At 40.0% G+C, this 24,205-nt stretch overlaps 1 protein-coding gene across 4 annotated transcripts in view; it reads right to left on the bottom strand.

Annotated features, from left to right (window-relative positions):
- Positions 1-11,178: 11,178 nt before the first annotated feature.
- SMAD4 (SMAD family member 4) overlaps positions 11,179-24,205 on the bottom strand; it is an 87,179-nt gene continuing 74,152 nt past the window's right edge. For 3 of the 4 annotated variants that reach the window (XM_033087536.1, XM_033087535.1, XM_033087537.1), the window contains 2 exons: positions 18,995-19,133; positions 11,179-17,518 (listed from right to left, as the gene is read on the bottom strand). In XM_033087536.1, the coding sequence (XP_032943427.1) occupies positions 17,307-17,518; positions 18,995-19,133 (351 nt within the window). In that variant the 3' untranslated portion in view covers positions 11,179-17,306. Of the gene's footprint in view, positions 17,519-18,353; positions 18,467-18,994; positions 19,134-24,205 lie in introns of all 4 variants that reach the window. The other variant, XR_004421068.1, reaches the window with a different exon arrangement.

The raw sequence follows: 24,205 nt of genomic DNA, 5'->3' as shown, positions 1-24,205 counted from the left end.
GGGCTTGCTTGCCCCGTACCTGAAATTCGGCTGCGGGTGCCCAAAGCTTGGAGTGTGAGTCCCACTGAGGCCAGATCACGGCTTCCTTGACACTTGGGGGAGGGGGGGGGACAGCGCACATGGGTGAGAGGAGGTCACCGGTGCCCAAATGAAGATGACCCCCTCCCTTTGGCATGTTGACAGTCCCATACATTTCAAAGGTAAGGGGCATCCCCAAAACACAGTGGTTTTCCATTAAGGGTCTTCTTCTTTTCATGATGATGATGTGATGATGATGGTAGCTAAGCTTTATTAAGCCCTTCCTATGCACCAGGCATACTGTTAAATACTTTACATGATATTTTTTTCAATTTATCCTCATGTCAAATCTAAGATGTTAAGTATGCCTGTCAATGTTTTACAGAGAAAGAAAACTGAAGCTGGAAGAAGTTATAGAAGTTGTCAAAGGTGCAACAAACAATGAGAAACCTCACGTCTGACAGTGCCGAGACCCGCAAACGTCAACATACAGGCCTCCAGGTGCTGCCAGCTACTGACGTAGGTGAACCGGTACGGAGATGACGACCGCCGCGATGTTTTCCCCCTCCGTGGAAGATTGCACGTTGCTCCCACTCCTGTCTGAGTAGTCTTGTGTGGTGGTCTTCAGTGTACCAAGGAGAGGCGTTTCCTGTTGCCCAGGAAGTGATCAGCCAAGCCCTCCTGCCCCATGTCCTGGGAGATTTCACAGAGGCGCTCTCATCACGCCAATTTGCCCCTCGACTGTGGTCTTTCCAGACTGAGGCTCTGGTTCTCGGAGGGTCGGTTCCCTTGAGGACACTGAGACATGGCCAGCTCAACACTGACTTCTTAGAAAATCCAGACTCACAGGGCAGAAAGTCACCACCATACGCTCCTGTATGCTACCCTCACCTCACCCCGCGGGGAGCCGCCTTCAAGCCCCCAGCACTGAGCCCAGGTCAGCGGGTGCACATTCCATGTTTGAAGAATGAAGGAATGAACGAATGAACAACTGAATGCTGCATTAATTTCCTAGAGCTGCGGTAACCAAACACCGTAAAGGTGAAACCTGTAGGAGAGGTTCCTTCCTTGCCTCTTCCAGCTTCTAGTGGTGGCTGGCGATCTTGGTGTCCCTTAGCTTGTAGCTGTATCACTCCAATCTCTGCCTCCGTCTTCCCAGAAGCCTCTCCTGTGGTCAGCCTGTGTCTCTTCTCTTCTCATGAGGACAGCAGTCATATTGCATTAGGGCCCACCCTAGCAACCTCATCTTAACTTGATTACATCTGCAATTGCCAAGTAAGGTCACAGTCACAGATACCAGGGGTTAGGACTTCAACACATCTTTTTGGAGGACACAATTCAACCCATAACAGCTGTTCAGGGTCATTTGCTTGTGGTCTGATTTTCAGTTAAAACCAAGACTCTCAGGGCTTGGTTTATCACCACAAACAAAAGGCCAGCAGCGTTTATGAGGTGCAAAGAGGTACTTGTTTCACCCATGACTCATTTCCCTTCATAGCAGTCGATCAGGGATGCTTTTGTGGTCGCAGTAATGACGGCGTTTACTCCTCTCTCTTTCATGTTAGGATCGAAAATGGAATATGAACTTGGAATATAGCCCCTCCCTCCTGGGCAGTGTCAAGAAGCATTCTCATGGCAAAATAAGTCAAACTGACCTCACATTCATAGTGAAGTCCAAACACCTCTCTGTGGCCCAGAAGCCTCATTCCAGTCCAGCCCCAACTCTCCTTACCTGCTGCTGCTCCTCCAGTCACACACTCCTGGGGCTCTCTGCACACTGCTGCTTGCCCTTCCCACAAATGTCCGCAAGGACTTCTGGACTTCCGTATCCAGGCCTCTGCTGGGTCATTCCTGGCATCTCTTCCCCATAGTCAGCTCTTCCTCTTGACATTCTCCCCAATCTTCAAGGCCACCTCCTCCAGGAAGCACTCCAGCTTCCTCCTCAAAAGGCTGGTGACCCAGGTTGGCCTCCACTTAAGGCACTGACCACATGCTGCTTTGATCCAAAGTAAATTTACGTCTTTCCCCCACTCCCTCAATCCTACCAAGCTGTAATGGAGAGAAGTCTAGAGGCCACTTCACTTAAGAAATAGCTGAGGCTGCTGGGGATGTTTACTTGGGAAAAAGAAGACTTCTGGGGAGTTTTGTGCCCCAAACTTCTTTCAACTGCTAAGACTCTATCAGACTATGAGCTCCTTGTGACAACTGTACCTGGGCTTTTTTGAGGTCCTTTACACACACATACACACACACACACACACACACACACACACACCACCTATGCCTAGAACAGAGGAGTGTTCAAATATAACCTCCTATCCGTGTAAAAGGTCTCTCTTTTTCACCTCTTTCAGGTGGTGTGGTAAGCAGAATTCTAAGACTGCCCCCCAAGATTTCCTGCGCCCCAGGTGTACCTGCTCTCCAGGACTGTGAAGATTATGGCTTCACCTATGATTAGGTTATGTTATATGGCACGCTGCTTAAGACGCAAATAGCACAAACAGTAAATGAAAAATTTGATAAATTTGACTTAATCACAATTTAAAAACTGCTCTTTGAAAGACACAATTGAGAACATGAAAAGGCAAGCCACATCTGACAGTGCCAAAATCCACGAACCCCAACATACATGCCAGCTACTGACTTAGGTAAACTGTGGAGAAAGTATTCACAACACATATATCTGATGTGAATCTTTATACAGAACTTTTTTTTTTAATGGTACAATTCAATCAGAAGGCAAATAATTCGCTTCTTTAAATGGCAAAAGACTTAAACAGATTCACAAAACAAATGCAGAGAAATGGCCAATGAGCACATGAAAAGATGCCCCACATCGTTAGTCATCAGGAAATGCAAACTAAAACCACAGTGAGAGGCCGGCCTACTCACTAGCATGGGTAACATCACAAAGTCTCACAATACCAAGTGTTGGTGAGGATGTGGAGCAACTGAGATTTTCCTACTTTTTTAGTAGGAAAGCGTTTGGTACTTTCTTTAAAATGTTCACCATACACTTAGCATACAAGCATACAAATCAATTTCACTCTTAGGTGTTTACCCAAGAGAAAGGAAAACACATATCCATCCCAAGACTTGTACATAAATGTTCACAGCAGCCTTATGTATAATAGTGAAACAACAACCTTGACATTTTACCAAAATACAGGTTTCAGACATTCTTACGTGCCTTCAGCTAGGCTGCTTTGATAAATAACCAATTGAGTTGGAAACCAGAAACAGTGACAAATGCATGCACCCCGTATTGTTTTGTGGATCATCCTGGGCAAGATTTTAGCTGAGTCATACCCCCATCACAAGCTGGGAACCACCTACTAATTACATGTGACAAGCACTAGAAACGCAAACCCGTGCAGGCCAGGGTCCTACCTCAGCATCTGAGCCTCCTAGGGCAGAGGAATTGCCGCCTTCGCAGCCAGAGCCCGCCTCCCCCTACAGAAGCAGCACACACCACATACCTGGTTCCCAGCCTCTCTTGCCGGCAGGACATGGACACATGACTTAGGGTCTTCAGTCCTGTGTACTTGACACAGACTTTGCTCTGTAGGCTACTGAAAGAAGACGTGGGGACCGTGAAGAATCTGTGCTGGCAAGAATGGCTGTGACAAGGGGAGGTTACCTCCAGGTTCGAGAGGCAGCAACAATGCATGGCCAGGTGTGGGCAGTGGGAAAGCTCGCTGCTGTGTCAGGGCCTAGCTGACCAGTTCTGGAATGTGATACGGACAGTGCCTGGCTCTGTGGATTCCAAGCCCACCTCTCTGGCTCTGGTTGAGATTCTAATGACTAAATCAGATCCTTTTAATATTAAATCCTTTTTTGCTTGAATTAGCCAGAGCTGGTTTCTTTGCTTACTAGATACACTGTGCTCTTAAGGAATTCACACTCTAGACAAGATGCGCAGACTCCCTGAAACAAGAGGGAACAACAGAGGTAGTATTACACAAATTTTAAACTGGGTAGAATAAGCTCGAAGCTCAGAGGCAGAGGGATCGCTCAGTGACTCAGGGATTTTCAGAAGAGAAGCTTAGCATGGAGGAGACACCACAAGAGTAGGACGTGAGCGGTGTCCCTCCCCGTGGCTACGCTGCTGTGAGATCTGCAGGTCCAAGGACCACCTGTCCCCCAGGATTGCTCAGGGCATCCCTTTCTCTCCAGAGCCAGAGCTTCCAGGCAGCACGGTGGTGAGCTGGGATTCACCTAGAGCAACTTCTTGGGGCTCACTCACCAAACCATTCTAGTGTGACCTGGAGAATCTGCTGAATACATCATTCCGGGGAAAACGGGGAAAACAGCCCAGGGGAGCAAGTTCTTTCTGGATGTGTGATTTCCTGGAGATCAGCCTGGTAGGAAAGCAGCACCGGACTGAGAGCCAGACTGTGAGAGAGAGCCGGACTGTGGCTCATTTCCAGTCCTCCAATCAACGCATCCAACCGAGCACTTAAAAATCACAGACCCATGAGCTCGAGTTCAGGTGCGGGACACCCAGTGTAATCAGCAGGCCGTGCTCCCCAGGAACTCAGAGTGGTTGGAGAGAGCTGGCTTCACTGTCGCAAATAGAAGGCGTGGAAGGAGGCCCTAAAGAGCCTGCAGGTCACGCCACAGCCAAGGGGTGCTTTCTGCGGGCTCTGTCCTACGGAAACACCAAAGGGGACAGCAGCGGTCACAGGCGTCGCAGCCGTGCCCTCACCCTGTGTTTCTGGGACCTGAGCTGCCCCTGCTTTCTGCCTAAGACGGCAGCTGTGGCGGCCGGCTGTTGGCCATGGCCATCCTGCAGGGATTTCTCCACGAAAGATTTTACCAAGGCCCCAGCAGCCCTGGGCACCCAACCCCACACGAGACTGTACAGAGCGGTACTTGAAGATGGGTAGAGAGTCTGTGGGTGTTCGTGTTATTATTGCGTGCCACATCCTTTACATTATGTTCATTCGTTATTTGTCAAATATTACATGGCACTGTTTTAATTAAAAGTGTTACTGCCGAGAACTATAGCAGAGGGGGTATGTCTACAAAGTTAGAAGGGATCTTGGAAAGCCCACGACAGCGTGCAGTGGGCACTCCGAGTACACAGAGGACCGTCCGGGAGTGGCTGCTCCCACGGCCCGTCCTGACTCCTGGTTGTAGACTGGGTTAGATGCCACACCAGGCTACTCTGATGCCACACTGATGCCGCCGGCACTGCTGCCAGGACTAGAGGGATGGATCCTCCTGGTCCCATCAGCTCGCTGCTTGTGGAGAAGCGTGGTTGCCTCACCTAAGTCCCTCCCTGCTTCTTCTGCTAAGTTTATCTTTGGGTGATGCTTTCGCTTGGCCCACTTCTCTAGGTTTTCACCGGCAACTCACTAAGATGTCACATCCCCCACCGCCCACCTTCACCTTCTGGTCCCAAGGAGGTCATCCTCAAGAATCCTGTCATTCACGGTGAAGAGATGGTCCTGGATGACAACTATGAGGTGAGCCTTATCCAAACTGGAGCAGTAAGGCATAGGGCCACCTCCAGAAAAGTCATCCATGGAACTGGAAGGTTATCTGATGGGGATGACCACAATGAAAGGAATTTTGGCATTCTGCTGCAAAGTTTGGGGCTAAAATAAGAGCTACATAGAAAAATAAGCAAATTAAAACATCAAGGCAATTAACTTCAAGAAAAAAAGCAAAAACAAGTCATATAAGAAAGAAAGTGTATACCGAACGGCTCAGCTGTGAATACTGAATTAATCAGAAGTTGTGATTTAATTCTGCTGGTGAATGGGTACTAATGGTCGTGATGCTGTGTGAGCGCTAAATCCTCATTTTTCAGAGGAGGAAGTCAGTGGCTGTCTAAATTTAAATAAATCAATCAAGAAATGGCGACATGAGTATGCAACTTCGAAAGATGGAGGAAAACCCAGGAAAAAGCTAAGCAACAGAAATGGGAGTAGGGAGGGCTGAAGACACACTGTCTTTTGTGATAAGTCTCACAGTAATGACTTTTTAAAAATTAAACTTTTTGAGATTACAGTCACACGCAGTTCTAAGAAAGGATACAGCAAAATCCCCCACAGTAACATCTTGCTAAATTAAAGTGCAACACCACACCCCACTACCCACACTGATACCCTCAACACACATGTCCATCACTGCAAGGGTTCCTCCGCCCCCCTTTTATGTTCACACCCACTAACCTCCCATCCTGGCCCTTTGGCCCCTGGCACCCACAAATCTGTTCTCCATTTCTGTAATTTTGTCATTTCGAGAATGTTCTATAATTGGAATAATTTGTAGTCTCTTGGGATTGTGTTTTTTCACTCAGCAGTGTACCCTGAAGATTCAACAAGGTGGTTGCATGTATCAGTAGTTTGTTCCTTTTTATAGCTCAGTAGCATTCCATGGTGGGATATATCACAGATTATTTAACTGTTCATCTGCTAAAGAACATCTGGGTTGTTTCCAGTTTTTAGCTATTAAAATAAAGCTGCTATAAAACGTTCAGGTACAGGTTGTTTGTGTGAACGTAAGTTTTTAGTTCTCTTGGGACAGCTGCCTAGGAGTGAGTTTGGTGAGCTATGTGATGGTTGCATGTTTAGTTTGTTTGTTTTGTTTTTAAGAAACTGCCTGTGTTTTCTAGAGTGGCTGTACCATTTTACATCCCCACAAGCAACGTATATACATGGCCCATTTTCTCTGCAATCCTGCTAGCATACGATGTCACTATTTTTTATTTCATCCATTCTGATAGGTGTATAGTGATATCTCATTGTGATTTTAATTTGCATTGTTCTAATGGCTGATGATTTTGAACCTCTTCTCATGTACTTGTCATCTGTGTATTCTTTCCAGTGAAATGTCTCTTCATGTTTTTTTCTTATTTCATAATTGGATTGTTTGGTTTTTTTATTGTTGAGTTTTGAAAATTTTTTATGTATTGTATTAATAATTACTAGTCCTTATCAGACATGTAGCTTGCAAATATTTTCTCTCAGTCCGTAACTTGTTTCATCCTCTTAACAAAGTATTTCACAGAGCAAACATTTTGAATTTTATGAAACCCAAATTATCAATTTTTTCATTTCTGAATTATGTTTTTTGGTGTCAAGTCTAAGAACCTCTTGCTTAATCCTAGATCCCAAAGATTTTTCTAAAAGTTTCATAATTTTAGGTTTTGTATATAAGTCTGTGATTCATTTTTATTTTGTGTGTCTGATTCATTTTTAATTTTTGTATAAGCTGTAAGACTTGGGCCAAGGTTCATTTTTTTTATCTATGCGTGTCCAGTTTCTCCATACCATTGGTGAAAAATCTTTCTTCTATTGAACTGCTTTTATACCTTTGTCAAAAGTCAGTTGTGCATATTTCTGACTCTACTTCTGTTCCATTGATCTGTGTGTCTATGCTTCTAATACCACCCAGTCTGGATTACTGTAGCTATATAATATCTTGAATTCGGGTAGACTGATTCTTCCTATTTTATTCTTTAGCAAAACTGTCTTAGATTTTCTAGTTTGCCTTTCCACATAAATTTTAGGATAATCTTACCTTTATCTACAAAAAAATTGTGCTGAGATTTTGATAGGAATTGCATTAAACCTGTATAACAATCTGGAGAGAACTGACATCTCTACTATGTTGAGTATTCCAATCCATGAGCACATGGCATGTTTCTCCATTTATTTGGATTTTCTTTGGTTTATTTCATCAGCATTTTGTACTTTTACGCATACAAGTCCTATACATGTTTTGTTAGATTTACAACTAAGTGTTTCTTTAAGGGATTGTAAATAGTACTGTATTTTAATCTCAGTGTCCACATGTTCATTGCTTATAATAAAACTACAATTGACTTTTGTGCGTAAGTCTTATATTCAGTGATCTCACTGGACTCACTTATTAGATCTATAAGTTTTTTTTCTTTTAATACATTCCTTGGAATTTTCTATGTATACAATTATGTCATCTGCAAATAGAGGCTACCTTATTTCTTCCTTTCCAATCTGTATGCCTTTTATTTCCTTTTCTTGTGTTATCACACTGGCTAGAAGTTTTGGCATTATGTTTAATAAGTAGTGAGAGCAGACATCCTTGACTTATTCCCAATCTTAGGTGGAAAGTATTCAGTTTTTCACCATCAAGTATGTTAATTGTAGGTTTTTTTGTAGATGCTCATTATTAAATTGAGGGAGTTCCCTTCTATTCCTATTTTTCTGAGTTTTTATCATGAATGGGTATTGGATTTTGTCACATGCTTTGTCTGCATCAATTGTTACGATGTTTCTTCTTTAGTCTGATAATGTGATTCAATTGGTTGATTTTCAAATATTGAACCAGTCTGGCATTCCTAGGATAAATCCCACTTGGTCATAGTGTATAATTTTATGTTGCTGAATTCTATTTCATAATATTTTAAGGCATTTTTTTTGCATATATATTCATGAGGGATATTGGTCTGTAGTTTTTTTTGTTTTTTTTTTTTAATTGCTTTTGTCTGGTTTTGTATTAGTTTAAGAGTAGCTTCATAAAATAAATTAAGAAGTATTCTCTTCTACTTTCTGGAAAACTGGTAGTTGATATTAATTCTGCTTCTTTTGGCAGAATCTCTAGTGAAACCACCTGGGACTAGAGATTTCTTTGGGAGGGATTTTAAAATTAATTCAATTTCCTTAATAGCTATAGGGCTATTCAAATAATCTGCTTCGTATTGGATGAATTGTGGTAGTTTGTTTTTCACAAATGGTCAATTTCATCTAATTTGTCAAGTTTATATGTGTAAATTTGTTTGAAGTATCCCCTTATCCTTTTGATGGCTAGAGTCCCATGTCATTCTTTATATTAGTAATTTGTGTCTTCTCTTTTGTTAGAGGTTTGTTAATTTTACTGATTTTTCCAAAGAAACAGATCTTTGTTTCCTTGATTTTCCTTATTGTTTTTGTTTCAATTTTATAGATTTATGCTCCAACTTTATTTCCTTCCTTATGATTGCTTTGTCTAGGTATGTGAAGTAGAAACTTACTGAGATTTTCCTTCTGTTTTAATGTTTATAACTAGTGCTATAAGTTTCCCTTTTAGCACTGCTTTAGCTGTATTCCACAAATGTTGGTATGTTTTATTTTCATTTCTCATTCAGTTTAGTGTTTTTAAAAATTTCCCTTGAGACTTCTTTGACCCATGGATTATTTAGAAGTATGTTGTTTGTTTTCTAAGTGTTTGGAAATCTTCCTGTTATTTATTATTGATTTCGGCTTTGATTCCATTGTGGTTGGAGAATATTCTGTGTGATTTCAATTCTTTTAAATTTGTTGAGTTTTGGGTCTATCCAAGATGTGGTCTATCTTGGTATATATGTTGTTTGCACTTGAAAAGCGTATGTGTTATTGTTGTTGGATGTCTTAAATGTCAATTAGATTGTATTGGTTGAGGTGTTATTGAGTTCTTCGATATCCTTGATGATTTTATGTTTAGTTGATCTATCAATTGTTCAAAAAAGTGTGCTGGAGTCCCCAACTACAGTTGTGGATTTATTTCTCCATTCAGTTCTATCACTTCTTGCTTCCCATATTTTGCTCTGTTGTTTGGTGTATACACATTTAGGATTATGTCTTCTTGATGGACTGACCTTTTTATCATATTATATCTCTATCTCTGGTATTTTTCTTTGCTCTAAAATCTACTTTATCTGATATTAACATAGCCACTCCTGCTTTTCTTTGATTAGTATTTAACTGATATGTATTTTTCCATACTTTTTCTTTCAGCCTGCCTATATGATTGAGTTTCTTACAGACAGTATATAGTTGGGTTATGTTTCTTAATCCATTCTGCTAATATCTGTCTTTTAATTGGTATATTTAGGCCATTTGTATTTAATGTGATTATTCCCATTAGAGCTTAAGTCTGCCATTTTATTTGTTACTTTCTCTTTTTTTGTTGTTTTCCCTGCTTCATTGTGAATTACTTGAACACTTTTTAGAATTCCATTTTATCTATATTTCTGAGTTTATCCCTTGGTATAGCTTTTTCAGTAGTTTTAAATATTTCCTGTGTATATTTAGAATCAGTGTTATAATTTTTACTTCAACTATCAAAAATAATTTAGGAAACTCAAGATGAGAAGACTATTGTAAAATACCCATGTTTTTGCTTACCATCTTTTAATTTCTTCGAGTGTTCTAACTTTTCTTCTTTTATCATTTACTTTCTGTTTAGAGTACTTCCTTTAACCGTTTTTCAGGGTGGGTCTGCAAAATTGTCTGGTCTCCCTGAACCCATCCCCTCTGTCTAAGACCACGTGGCAGCCCCACAGGACTACATCAATATATAGATGCCAGAACTAAAAAGGGCCAGAACTAAAATAATTATTCTTTTAGAAGAGAAAAGGCTAAGGGAAAAGGGCACTGCAATTTATCACAGTGAGAAGACGGGGGTGGGAAGGGATTGAAGGGAAGTTGGGAAAGCCCTAACTTTTGAGGTTGCCATTTATGGGAGTTGTGATAAGGCAGGAGATAGAATAAAGCCCAAAGAATCAAGGGTCAAAAGCAGAGGGCAGAGAGAGAATGCATACAAGAATACATACACCTGCCCTTTCTAAGTGCTCCCCAAAGGAATGTTTGTTTTCCCCAACAGAATACCAATCTACTACACTCTTCAAGTTCTAGCCTAAAATACTGTCAACTTTCAGTCAGGTGAGAACGAGTCTCTCATAAACATCTCTGGAACTCACGCCAGCAAGATCAGAAGGAAGATATTAATTTAGTCATGCTTTTTATAAGCCACTGCCGTAGAATCACCTTACCTGACACATACCTCTCATGCTGACCCCCATTTCATACAGGAGGTAGCTAGGGGGAAGTAGCTTTCCTTAATCCTTAGATGGGCATTGACAGGGTCTCCAATCTCCAATTTCTGTCTCTCCTTTAAGCATCTTCATTCTCATAATCCTCTGGCACCTACATCTTCTCTAACCACCACTCCAATCTCTCCTTTTAGAAATGAAAAAAGAATGGGGACTGTTCTTCCATTGTCATATTTTTAAATACCTTATTTCCCATTTCAGTGGTCATAGAACAATAAAAGAAAATGTTGTCTGCAAGTTTGAGAATTCTCTAAGTGATTAGGAACTCTTTCCAGAGCCAAAACATCCACAAGCTTAAGAAAAAGAATGAGCACGGAATTATTTAATTGGCTTTCTCTTTTAATCAAAAACATACTTTGTTACAGAGTTCTCAGGAAAGTTTTAACTATTTTTCAGCCACAGACTTCAACCAGGCAACAGTATACAGAAAGCCACAAAGCAACTACCACAACTTTAGCTGACCAGTTTTCCCAAAAGCAGAAGCTAAGTGTGGTTCTTCTCCGGGTTTTATCATAGCTGCATTCCTCGGAGTTCAGGGGAGAAGACAGAGTTGGGAAATACCACCACCGAATCTGTCCCAACCCCCAGTCACTTCCTCCAAATGGTTCTGCAGCCCACCAGGGTTTCATCATCTACAAGCATTCACACGTTTCCCTTATATCTCATGTCCGAGGCCTTGGCCAGAACCCAATACCTGGAGGAAGTTTGCTGGCTCCATGTTTAGCCTTTTAACCAATCAAGCCCATGAGTCCTTCTATCAATGACAAGCAGCCATAGAAATAGCAGCTGGTTTCATCACTTCCTCTCCAGCTCCCAGAGAGCTGGCCTCTACCAGGACTCCCCAACCCCCCACCCTCAACCCAACCCCAAGGAAGGCTCTCAAGGTCCCTGAAAAAGCCAAGTTCACTAATTACACTCATCCAAGGATAGGCTGGAAGAGAACTCTGACAGGAATGCTCCAGCCAAAAGTCTTCTAATCAAAATAGACCTAAAAGAGCCAAGAATAAAGTGAATAATCACCCACTGGTATTGTTTTCTTGAGTTATATAAACCATTTTAGTTGATGCAGTTGAAAGGAATTTCCATTTTAAGCATAGAAGAGTTAAGAAACCAAAGACCCAAAGTGATGACCTCTAATATCATTAGGCATTTACAGTAAGTTTTCAATCCATTTTAGTTGAAAAAAATTATGAGCACACAGCACTTAAGGGGATGGTGCCACACACATACCAAACCAAAAGGGAGAACATCATGACTCAAAAAAGCCTTAATAAACCTTTAATATAGATGATGGGAAAATAAATGAAGGCTTTTCCCCTTTCAGTGTTTTTTTGTTTTTTTAAGTATTTATTGCAGCCCCCAAGGTGGTGCTAGGCCTTTGGTTGAATTTATGTCTTAAGGACATATTATGTAACTTCTTGTCCAGAGGCGAGTAGTAATAAAATATCAAGCCTAGTCTCACTTGAATAACATGGAAATAAGTAAAAAGCCCCCTCAAACAGCAAAGGTAAGGAAGAAATCAAAAATCGCTGCAAGGTAGGCAAGGTCACTTAAATTTCAGAGCTGGAAGAACTCATCTAGTCCAGCTCCCTCATTTTACAGATGAGGCAACTGAGGCCCAAAGAAAGTAAATGACTTGCCCAAGGTCATATAGCAAACTAGTGGCAGAGTGCAAACTAGAGAGTACAACTGTCTGGCCCCAGTCCAGAGCCACTCATTTCAGGTTGAACAAGAACATGGGCTCTGACATCTACTGAGAAAGCATCTTAAATAAACCGTGAAAACTATGTGTATCATTAGAGAGAAATGATTGTCTTCACCAGAGGTTTCTCCTCAGTCCTTCCTACAGTTAAAGAAAAGGGGGAAGCGGGGGTTCGTTTATTCAAGTCTGATGTTAAAACCCCTGAAAACATCAGCAATTACTTGAGCTACTCCTTGGGGCAGGATATCAGACCCTCAATTCTCATAAAGGCACCTATAGGTCAAAAACATCTAGAGGAGGAAGGCCAGAACATTGGGCTCAAAAGGGGACACCAAAATGAAACAAAAATGACCCTCTCGATTCCCAAGGTTTTCCGTTTTGTTGTTTGTTTTTTGCTGGTGTCACCTCTAAGCAACGGTATTGCCTCTGACTATTGATACTAATTTAGTACCCCTTGGAACCCCAATTTTTATGTGAGCAGCATTCAAGTGGAAGCAACAAAACTTTCAAAATCTTGCAAAGGATGAAAATATGAGTATGACTCACTTCTCTCTACCTCAACTACCTGAATCTCAGCAAGAATCAGGAGCACTCTATGCAGTCAAAAGCCAAAGCACGGAAGTCCTTTTCAATACTTTATAGGAAAGTTTCTTGCGCCCCATCCCAGTTTGCCCTTGTGTTTCCAAGAAAGCTCTAATAAGTTTGGTTATCTGGTTTCCTTGCCCAAGCAGCTAGAAAAAATCAATCAGAAAGGGAAGAAGATACTACTAAGGTACACTAACAACACACAGAAAGTGGCCACTGTCAGAAAGGGAGAAGACTGGGGTGGGTGTGTAAAAACACGAAACATTCAAAACCATAGCAGTGGGCAACCATTTAGTAAAGGCGAAACAGTCCTGCCTGTCCAAGCCGCCCCTAATGTCTACAAAGACAACTTGACACAAAAAAGAAACATTATACCCAGTACACATTCTCTGATATACACATTAAATAACTCCATCAAAGAAATGGCTAAAACAAAAGTTTTACTGCTTAAATAAGGCAAGTTTGGATTATGCAGAAAATTCCATTCCACAGTGATACCAGATAAATAAGATAAGCAACCGAGCTACACTGGGACAAGTACTATAGGGCAAGGTTGGGCCTGAGGACGCTGCAATGAACACGGCCACGAACTTTTCACATCCTTCTGTATCTAGCTGTCAGGAAAAAATGGAAAGGCTTCAACAAAAGTTTCTCATAGCCTATTTTCTATAATCTTGCAAAGGAGGATTTTGGCGATTATTTACAGATGGCCATCTGCAATAAGATGGGTTCTGCCTTTGGAAAGAAAAAGAATGCATTTCTTTATTCTATTATCTGCTAGTCTTAACCAAGCCCCATCTACAAGAGTTGTTAACTGACTTTACAGGTAATTGCTTTCATATGCTCATTAAAAACTGTCAACAAAAAGGATTCTACCCTACTCAGAAGAAAATTGCTTCTTCCAAAAGGCTCTCAAAAAGGATGTGAACTAATCTGATTTTGCATAATAGCTAATGAGTAACTTTAAATTGACCAGGTGCCACCAAACCAGGAATAAAAATATTTCACCTTATGTTCTTATTCTTTACCCTTCACAGATAGTAAAGGAACACCTTGGGAAAATATAAAATTTCCCTTCTTCAGATGGGGACAATCAAAAAGAAAACTGAAAACTGCAATAAACTTTTAAAATAAGGTATTTATTACCTGGAAGACAGGGCATTATGTTTTGCCTTCAAATTTTCTATTACAAATACTGCCATTTCCACCACAAAAATGGATTTTTAACTTTGAAATACAACACAACTAGTATGTGTTCAGTTTATGTGGCTGTTTGGTTATCCTTCAGCCAGATCACCGAATCTGTAAACCCACAATGTTTACAGGAGGAATGGGATAGGTGACCTGTTTAGTAATTAGGCCAATACAAATGAGCCATGCTTCTGGAAAAACAAGGTTCTGTGGCAATGATTTATTATCATTATCTTTGTATACCAGGTGTAGTATAGTTTAAAAAATGAGATAAGACTACATCCCACAAAAGAATCTACTCCCTGGAAAATGAAGGCAACACCATTTCGGATTCCCTTTGATAATGCACAGAAAGGCACTGGACAAAAGTAGAATGGGGCTCATACTGGATTATAAAGTTTCATACTTGGTTCATCTCTCACTCAGCTTTCACTGAAATTCAACATTCTGAGAGTCTCTGCGATACGAACTAGCGAGAGAAAACCCACCCAGAATCATATCCTCATTAATAATCAGATTCCGAGAGCTGCAGAAAGTCTTCTACCCTTAAAGTAGGCACAAATTTTAAACCTACTGATTCTTTACTCTTACTCATCAAAGATGACTACCTTTAAAAAATGGAAATACCACTTAACAACTAAGCTCTCAGGAATAACTGATTTTAACATACTAGATGTTTTCTCAAAAGCATGTGACTGCATCTAGGTATAAATACAAAACAATAACTAGAAGTACTTCTATGTACTTTTTAGTAATTTTATGGCTCTTAGCAGAAAGAAACCAAGACAGGTGGCTTGGCCTCAAAGACAGACTTCTTAGGAAGTATTTTCTGCATACTTTCCCCAGATGATTAAACATGAAAACCCTCCGTAAAGTAGAAAAGGAGGCAATAGATTATATCATAGCATGCTTATGGTTCTAATCAAATAAACTGGATTTTAAAAATCAGTCATTCTACAACTCTTTCCTCTCATTCTTATTCATTCACAGTAAAATGGACCTAAAGTCAATAATTTCTAAAGAATAAAGGTAGTAGCTTTTTAAAAATCTGCCAATAAAACTTAAATCACAACTTCTACAGATTAAAATGAGGTCTTTAACAAAGGTATTTGTAAGTACTCAAGAGTACAATGAGCTGGTAGAGAAGTTATTTTAAAAACAAAAGACATGTAGCCGGATCAAGAGCTATGCTTAACTCACAGCAATAAGCAAACTCAGTGGTTTCTAGGATGGTCCTAAGAAGATCTTCTGGGCGAGGAGGCTGAAGCCTTGTTTATCTAAGTCGTTATAAGGATGACTGTCATGCATAAGTGCTTCTGTATCTCAAACTGCCCTCCAAGCAAAAAGTAAAAGCATCTGGAAGATAATTTTATTTCACACTATTTATCCTGTAGACAACCTATTTATCTCATAGACAATCAGGCCTATTTTTGCTACAGTAAAAGTTCAAAAAAATAACCAACTCTACACTTGATACGTAATTTCCGTGGGAAAGTCCCAGTAGAGTGTGAGGGAAAAACCAAAGCTGCAATACTGGCTGTTGCCTGTCATTTAGTAGAAGGTGTCTCACCACTGAGGCTGGACTCAAAAGTGCAAAAGAAAACAAAAACAAACTTAAAAATCAAACCTAGAATTCAACTTTGTATGTTGAGATTCGGTTTTATTTATGCTACTAGCTAAGTAAAAAGCATACATATTGTGTCTGTGGTACAGTCAATACATTTGCAACTTTTCTACTTAAATTCTCTATACAAAGTCACTGCCAACTGATATGATCATTGATGGCAAAGGGCTTAGAATAACCAAAAGGTATCAAAAGTTTGCAGTCTTGCCCCAAGATACAAAAACTGAATTTTAAACAATGTCATAACATACATGATTTAAACAGTATATGAAAAGAAAGTCACACATCAAATCAAGTACAAAAATATCCAAACTACCTATTATGAACTGTAATGTTTCCATTATTCTGCACAATATTTAACATAGAATTTAGCAGTTTCCAAAATAATCATCATTTAGTTTAAGCATTGCCACCTTTGTAGAAGGGTGAGATATTAGGTGGAGTGACACTGCTTTTAGTGTTTTTAAAAATACAAAACCTTTCCCTATGAATTAATGAAGGAAAGAAATTCCTCTTCTAGGCTTCTTAGTAACCAACCTCGCGCCCAGAAATATAGAATACACCTACTGCTTAACAGGGCAAAAGTATACTACTTGATAAACAGTTATCCAACAGGGATAACAAGTGTAATTTTAAATGATATTTCTTTGTCTGGTAATTTTAAGGAATTCTCAGTATACATACAGAGATTAGTGTTTTGCCTTGGCAAAAATAAAATTGAAGTCGCAAGACAATCTGAACTGAAATCATCTTCACTAGTTTAACTTGCAAAAAAATATTTTGGATAAAAGGTTATAATACATTACTATCTTACTTTTTAAACACAGAGTAAAGTTGCTCTTGGTAAAATTAACTCACCCACATGGCACAATACTTTGGAGTAAAGTATGTTCAACAGTAACAACTTACACACAAAATAACATAGGTGAATTAACTTTGAGAACTCCTCTGCCTTTAAAATCAGCAATATTGAATCTATTCTGTAGAATAACACACCTACTGATGTTCTGCATAGAAAAGGGTCTAAGACGGTTTAAAGGGCTAAATTTTCCAGCATTGGAATGATTCCTTCATAATAACTGGTGACGATTTAATAAGAATGTGTTTTTCCTGATCTTCCAAGCTCTGAGCCATGCCTGAAAAGTTCTACATAGGAAAAAAAAATTTTTGTTTTAATCCAGTTTCTGTCTGCTAGGAGCAAGGCAGCAAACCTATTTTTCAACCCTTTATGAAAAAGATAAAGCAGAACAAAAGTGAAATATATCTTCCGATTATAAACAGGATTGTATTTTATAGTCCACCATCCTGATAATGAATGTCAAGGGCCCCCACAGTAAAAGACCTCAGTCTAAAGGCTGTGGGTCGGCAATAGGCATGGTGTGAAGTACTTCATCTAGGAGCTGGAGGGCCCGGTGTAGGTGAATCTCTATCCAGCAAGGCGTTTCTTTGATGCTCTGTCGTGGGTAATCCGGTCCCCAGCCTTTCACAAAACTCATCCTGAGAATGCACAGGCGACGAAGGTCATCGACACCAATTCCAGCAGCAGCAGACAAACCTAACAGAAAAGATTTGGAAGACGTCAGAGGGACAGGCTGATCTCTTCCCATCCTCCCTACATCTTACATTAATAAAGTGACCAGCTCTCTTTACTTCACTGTCCCCAGCATATAACTTCTCTGTCAAAATGCCAAGAAAGATCTAAACTTTATCAATGGGGACTGAAAATTTTTGGTTAAGACAATTTACATTCCACATGGTTCTTCTAGCTCCCACCAATTATAAAGTAAATTACTACAATCTAGCAACACCCCAACAATTTTTCTCTTTAGAAGTGGAGGTGAAGGGATAAAAAACAAGTTTGTACAAGGTAGTGCATGTACACGAGCTAGTTCTAAGAACCTTCTTGTCTGTCTAAACAGCCTAATTCACAGTAAGACATGACTAAGAATGAGAAAGTTAACAGTCCTGGTTCCACTAAAACTTCTTAGATGACCAAATGATGTCTGTCTCTCAATTTCACAAGGGAACAGAGATAACATACAATTACTCGATGGGGGCAGTAGATGAGAATGAAAAATTTTAATAGTTCTGGACTCTTTAGTAAAAGTATGTTTATAACATCAAAACTAGCAAATAAATGGTTTAGATACCCAAATTTTTTTAAAAAAAATCAAGTTCTGTAAATGAATATGCCTTATCTACCTCTATATTGTAAACTCCTGAACGTAAGTCACAATGGAGACTCTGCATCTAATTTTCCAGTCAGAACATACAGTCATATAGTCCATCTGCATTCAATATTACAATGAAACTAACGGGAGGAATTTGCATGTACTGTAGAGAAACCTGCAGGGCCACTGCAGGTTTCTTAGCCAGTGTGATTTGCTTACCACACTGAAGAGGTTAAGAACAGGGGTTGAATGAATCACTAGTTATGCCTTCAGACGTGGAAGATGGGTGCCACGTGTTTCCATCATAAAAGTCTATAGTCAGGAGTTTAACTCTGCAGTAAAAAATTCCCCATCAGTGTGAAACCTGGCACACAGTTCAATTTTACCCTAAAATTAAAAAAAAGTCTTCAAGTTATCAAAATACCACCCTCACTTAGTTTTCTCTCCATGCTTAGCATACATAAAAAAAAAAAAAAATGGAGGTGCCTAATTCTCAAATTGAAATATGCTTTCAATTTTCTAGAATAAAGCCAAGCATGTTGGTGACAACAACCCACCCTGGCTGGTGAGGTAGGAATTAAAAGCATTAACAAAAAAAGGGGAGATGACCAATAATATAACAATAACCCCTTTTCTTCTTTATCCCATGATTCCCTTTTGATACAAAAAGAATGAAAATAGGGTCCTAGACAAAGGGCAACTATTATGGAGGAACAGCTTTTCACAAGTTCAAAAATGTTATTATCCCAGTAAAGAGAACTTTAATTTCTACTATTGCTTAAAGTAACAAAGCAAATGAGTGAATAAAGATAAAACACCAACTATTACACTTAAAAAAACAGAACTGAAAGCATACTTACTGATAGCTGGAGCTATTCCACCTACTGATCCCGGGCCAGGGATGTTTCCTGCCACAGCTGCTGCCTGGGCGGCTGCTGCAGCTTGTGCAGTGGCAGCCTGCTGCTGCATCTGACGGTGACACTGACGCAAATCAAAGACCTTTTAAAAAAAAGTGTAAGTTTAATGCTATGAGTCCATCGGAAAATATCCCATACATTAAAAAACCAACACACACTTTATTTAAAACTTATAGCTTCATTTAGCACTCAGAAGAAAATAATTAATTACGAATTTTAATTTTTTATGTATATTATAATTGGTAGTTAGGAAAGGTGGCTTGGCGCTCATCAAGAGGCACACTTTACCATCAGGACAGCTGTGGCAACCACATGCCTCTGTATCCTTTACCTAGTTCAGTGTGGGTAGCCATTATTGTCCCTGCAAAAAACCACCCCTTTGTGTAAAATAAACAGTTAAGAAATCACCCCACCCTGTCCAACCAAATTGCTGAGAGTTTTCTTTAGGCTGAATTGATCACCTTTGTCATTTGGCCAACTTCTTTATCATTCTAGCTCTTTGGAGCAGTTTAATAAATGGCATTGTCACTACATAAGCAAACATCTGCAGTTTTTTAGAGATGCATGCTTTACTACATAAAAGTAAAATAATATGCTATCTAGGATTTGTTTTAAAATACTTACGAAACAATTAAAATGCATTTAAACTCAATTTAAAAAGAAACAAAGATAAAAAGGATAGATTAAGCAAATATAAAATTTACTGAATCTCAGTGATGGATAACGGGATTTCATTAAACTAGTTTCTCTTTAGTTTTCTGTACATTTTAAAAAATGCTCATCATTTTAAAAAGCTTAGCTTTGAATATTATCACTAATACCTGCTAATTACATGGGTTCTTTATTAACCTCTATGGAACCTCAATTTTCTCATCTATAAAATGGGAATGCTAAGTGTGCATGCTTTTTCACAAGGTTGTTGTAAACTTGGCATAGTATATAGTTTGCTGTCCATAACTGTTACTTATTTTGTTTTTGGCCTCCCTGTAGCCATTTTCCTTTCAGGATGAGTTAAGGAGTTCGTAAATAATTCCAGTGTTCTCTATCAGCCTTGACAAGGGCTGGCATAGTAAGGAAAGGGTTGCCACTTTTTTTTTTTTAAAAGAGTTTTTCTTTTACTTTTTTTTGCCCCCACCCCCGGTTTTTAAGCCATTGTTTCTCAGTCTAGTTGTAGGGTGCAGCTCCCTGGCCCATGCTGGTATTATGAGCCTTGCGCTCCTCTCGGCTGAGGTAGTCGGTCGCCGTGCATTGGTGGGCCGCTCACAGCAGTTCACGGCAGCTCATGCCAACTGCCGGCCAGCGCGGCCAAAGGCCACTCACGGTAGTCCATGGCAGCACACAGCAGTCCATGGCAGCACACAGCAGCTGATCATACCAACTTCCGGCTGCTCACAGCAGCCCACGGTAGCCCAGCTCCAGGGAGAGCCGTTGTTCACAGTCTTAGCTGTAGAGGGTGCAGCTCACCGGCCCATGTGGGAATCGAAAAGGCGGCCTGGGCATTAGGAGCACGGCGCTCCAACCGCCTGAGCCACCCAGCCGGCCCAAGGGTTGCCACTTTTATCCTTATCCTCATGATAAGGATAAGGATAAGGCTGATCCTCAGCCTTCATGAAAGTACAGGAATGTTCTTTCAGTAAGCAAAAAATTATGTATGGTAAATCACATCACCTTTTTTATAGGCAAAAACAAACTTCCTAAAATAATGTATTTGCTCATATCTGCATTTAAAAAGCATTAGAAAATGGGCAGCCTGATGGCTCTGTTGGTTATAGCATGAGCTCTGAACAAGGTTGCGGGTTTGATGGGTCAGTAAGCTGCACCCTCCACAACTAGATTGAAGACAAGGAGCTGCCGCTGAGCTGCTGGTGCAGTGGCCGGATGGCTCAGTTGGTTAGAGCACGAGCTCTCAACAACAAGGTTGCCGGTGCAATTCCGGCATGGGATGGTGGGCTGTGCCTAAGACTGAAAACGGCGACTGAACTTGGAACCGAGCTGCACCCTCCACAACTAGATTGAAAGAACAATGACTTGGAGATGATGGGCTCTGGAGAAACACACTGTTCCCAAATATTCCCCAATAAAAAAAATAAAAATAAAAAGCATTGGAAGATCAGGGCCAGCCCGGTGGCTCAGGTGGTTGGAGCTCCATGCTCCTAACTCCGAAGGCTGCCGGATCGATTCCCACATGGGCCAGTGGGCTCTCAAACACAAGGCTGCCAGTTCAATTCCTCAAGTCCCGCAAGGGATGGTGGGCTGCGCCCCCTGCAACTAGCAACGGCAACTGGACCTGGAGCTAAGCTGCGCCCTCCACAACTAAGACTGAAAGGACAACAACTTGAAGCTGAACAGCACCCTCCGCAGCTAAGATTGAAGGGACAACAACTTGACTTGGAAAAAAGTCCTGGAAGCACACACTGTTCCCCAATAAAGTCCTGTTCCCCTTCCCCAATAAAATCTTTAAAAAAAAAAAAAGCATCGGTAGATTATACAAGCAAAGTGGTCATCTATAGAAGTTGCAGAAAAAGGAAGACAAAGACAGAGTAGAAGCAAGGCTGCTCAAAGCAAACTTTTACATACTTTAATTTCTGAACTATGTGACCATATTCTTTACTCAAACAGTAAACTAAATTTTAAAAAAATCCTCCTAGTATACACAAAACCCAAATATAAGCAAGCATAATTATCCTTGAATAATTCAAAGGATATTCAAGGATATAATAATCAAAGAATAAATAACATACTATTTTATCAGGTAAACAACAGGCTTGGGACCCAAACTATTAGTTTTCAGATACCTGAAAAACTTCTGATTATCTCTAACCATGAACTGTAGTCACATGAACCATAAGAGCATACAACAATAAACAAAACAACCTCCGAATAGCAAATTACATTCCTGTTTACTTATTTCTCGACTCAATGCCTATCTTCTAGCATCAATGAAAGACAAAACTTAAACCATCTTATTCTCTAAAGAGATATGAACTTGCCAAATATATATGTATGTATTACCTGGGCAAACTATTAGTCCTAAAAGATTTCAGGACAAAAAACATAACTAAGCCAGGTCTGGAAATCAGAAATCCCATGCCCTAAACAGAAACCAGTATGTTTTTTTTTTTCAAGATTTCCCAAGAGTCCATTAGAATCTTCCCATTGGGCTATGACCTTCTAGAAGGCATTACCTAACATAACACAAAGCAGAAACGCAAATATTTGAAAAGCGAAAATAGCTCTACCATCCCCTTTTTTAAGGAGGAAATTAATAAACTTTCCTTTTTTGAGCAGTTGTAGGTTCATGGTGAAACTGAGCAGAGAGTTCCTTGTCCCTTCTCCATTACAACCGCCCCCACCACCGACAAGCCACACCAAGATGGTACATTTGTTACAACACAATCAAGGAACCTACACTGCCATGTCATCACCCGCAATCATAGTGTACATTAGAGTTCACTCTTGGTTTCGTACATTCTGTGGGTTTGGACAACTGTATAATCCAACATTGTAGTACCATACAGAGTAGTTTCACTGCCCTAAAAATCCTCTGTGCCCTGCCTATGCATTCTTCCCTCCCTCTTTATTCCTGGAAACCACTGATCTTCTTACTGTCTCCATTGTTTTGCCTGTTCCAGAAGGTTATAGAGTTGTAATCACAGTGTGTAGCCTTTTTCAGATTGGCTTCTTTCACTTAGTAACATACAGAAGGTTCTTCCATGTCTTTTCGTGGCTTGATAGCTCATTTCTTTTTAGTGTTGTTAATATTCCACTGACTGGATGTACCAGTTTATTCATCCATTCAACAGCTAAAGGACATCTTGACTGCTTCCAAGTTTTGGCAATTATGAATAAAGCTGCTGTAACCACCCATGTGCAGATTGTTGTGTGGACATAAGTTTTCAGTTCACTTGGGTAACTACCAAGGAGCACAACTACTGGATGGTTTGGTAAGAGTATGTTTCATTTTATATGAAACTGCCAAACTGTCTTCAAAGTGGCTGTACCATTTTGCATTCCCACCAGCAATGATGAAGTTCCTGTTGCTCCACATTCTCGCCAGCATTTGGTTTTGTCAATGCTTTGGGATTTGGCCTTTCTAATAGTATGTAATAGTATCTTACTGTTGTTTTAATTTGCAATTCCCTAATGCCATGTGACGGTGAACATATTTTCATATGCTTACTTTCTATGTGTATTTTCTTTGGTGAGGTGTTTATTCGGGTCTTTTGCCCATTTTTAATCAGGTTGTTTGTTTCCGAATTGCTCAGTTTTAGATAACAGTCCTTTATCAGATGTGTCTTTTGGAAATATTTTCCCCAGTCTGTGGCTTATTTTCTTACTCTTTGGACATTGTCTTTCACAGACCAGAAGTTTTAAATTTTAATGAAGTCCAGCCTATCGATTGTTTCTTTCATAGATCGTGCCTTTGGTGTTGTAGCTAAAAAGTCATCACCATACCCAAGGTTATCTAGGTTTTCTCCTGTGTTATCTTTTAGGAGCTTTATAGCTTTGTGTTTTACAATTAGGTCTTTACAACCACTTGAAACTTTTTTAACCATCACTAACCAAGTATGGCACATATATAAACTTATTATCTGGGAGTAGGGAATAAAACTTACATATAAATTTCCAGGGTTCACATATGCTCTCAAACTTGAATGAGTCATTAAAAATAACCAACAGATCTTCACACATAGGTTCTTTACAATGTTGTAAACAATCGCAACGATGATAGTCTTAGCCTAAATCTATGCTAACAACAGCAGCACATATTATAGGTAACTACAAAGATAAAATTTTAAAACATTGTGCCTTTTATCTGAAGATGTAACGAAAAATTGTTCATTAAGCACCTCAGCAAACCTTCCTTCCACAGTGGATTATTTATGTAATTACAGAGCTCAAACCAGAAGATTTGTGATGATTGGCTACACTGCTAACTGAAACCTGGGTTGCCTCCTGGATGTATACTATTTCTGACCCACTATATCGTAATAGATTTCAGTTGTTCTACTGCATGGTAAAATTAAGGCTAACAATGAAATGCTACCATCTTTCTTCCTTCCTAACTTGTTGATGAAGACAATTCAAAGCAACCAAAGTTTTTCATTATTTTTGGCTCAGATCCAGTGATATTTCTGATCACCCATCCTGAGC

The sequence above is a fragment of the Rhinolophus ferrumequinum genome, chromosome 19 (assembly GCF_004115265.2).
Source record: "Rhinolophus ferrumequinum isolate MPI-CBG mRhiFer1 chromosome 19, mRhiFer1_v1.p, whole genome shotgun sequence".
Classification (NCBI taxonomy): Eukaryota; Metazoa; Chordata; class Mammalia; order Chiroptera; family Rhinolophidae; genus Rhinolophus; species Rhinolophus ferrumequinum.
The sequence above is the reverse complement of the archived record's forward strand: the minus strand, read 5'-3'. Positions and strand labels throughout refer to the sequence as shown.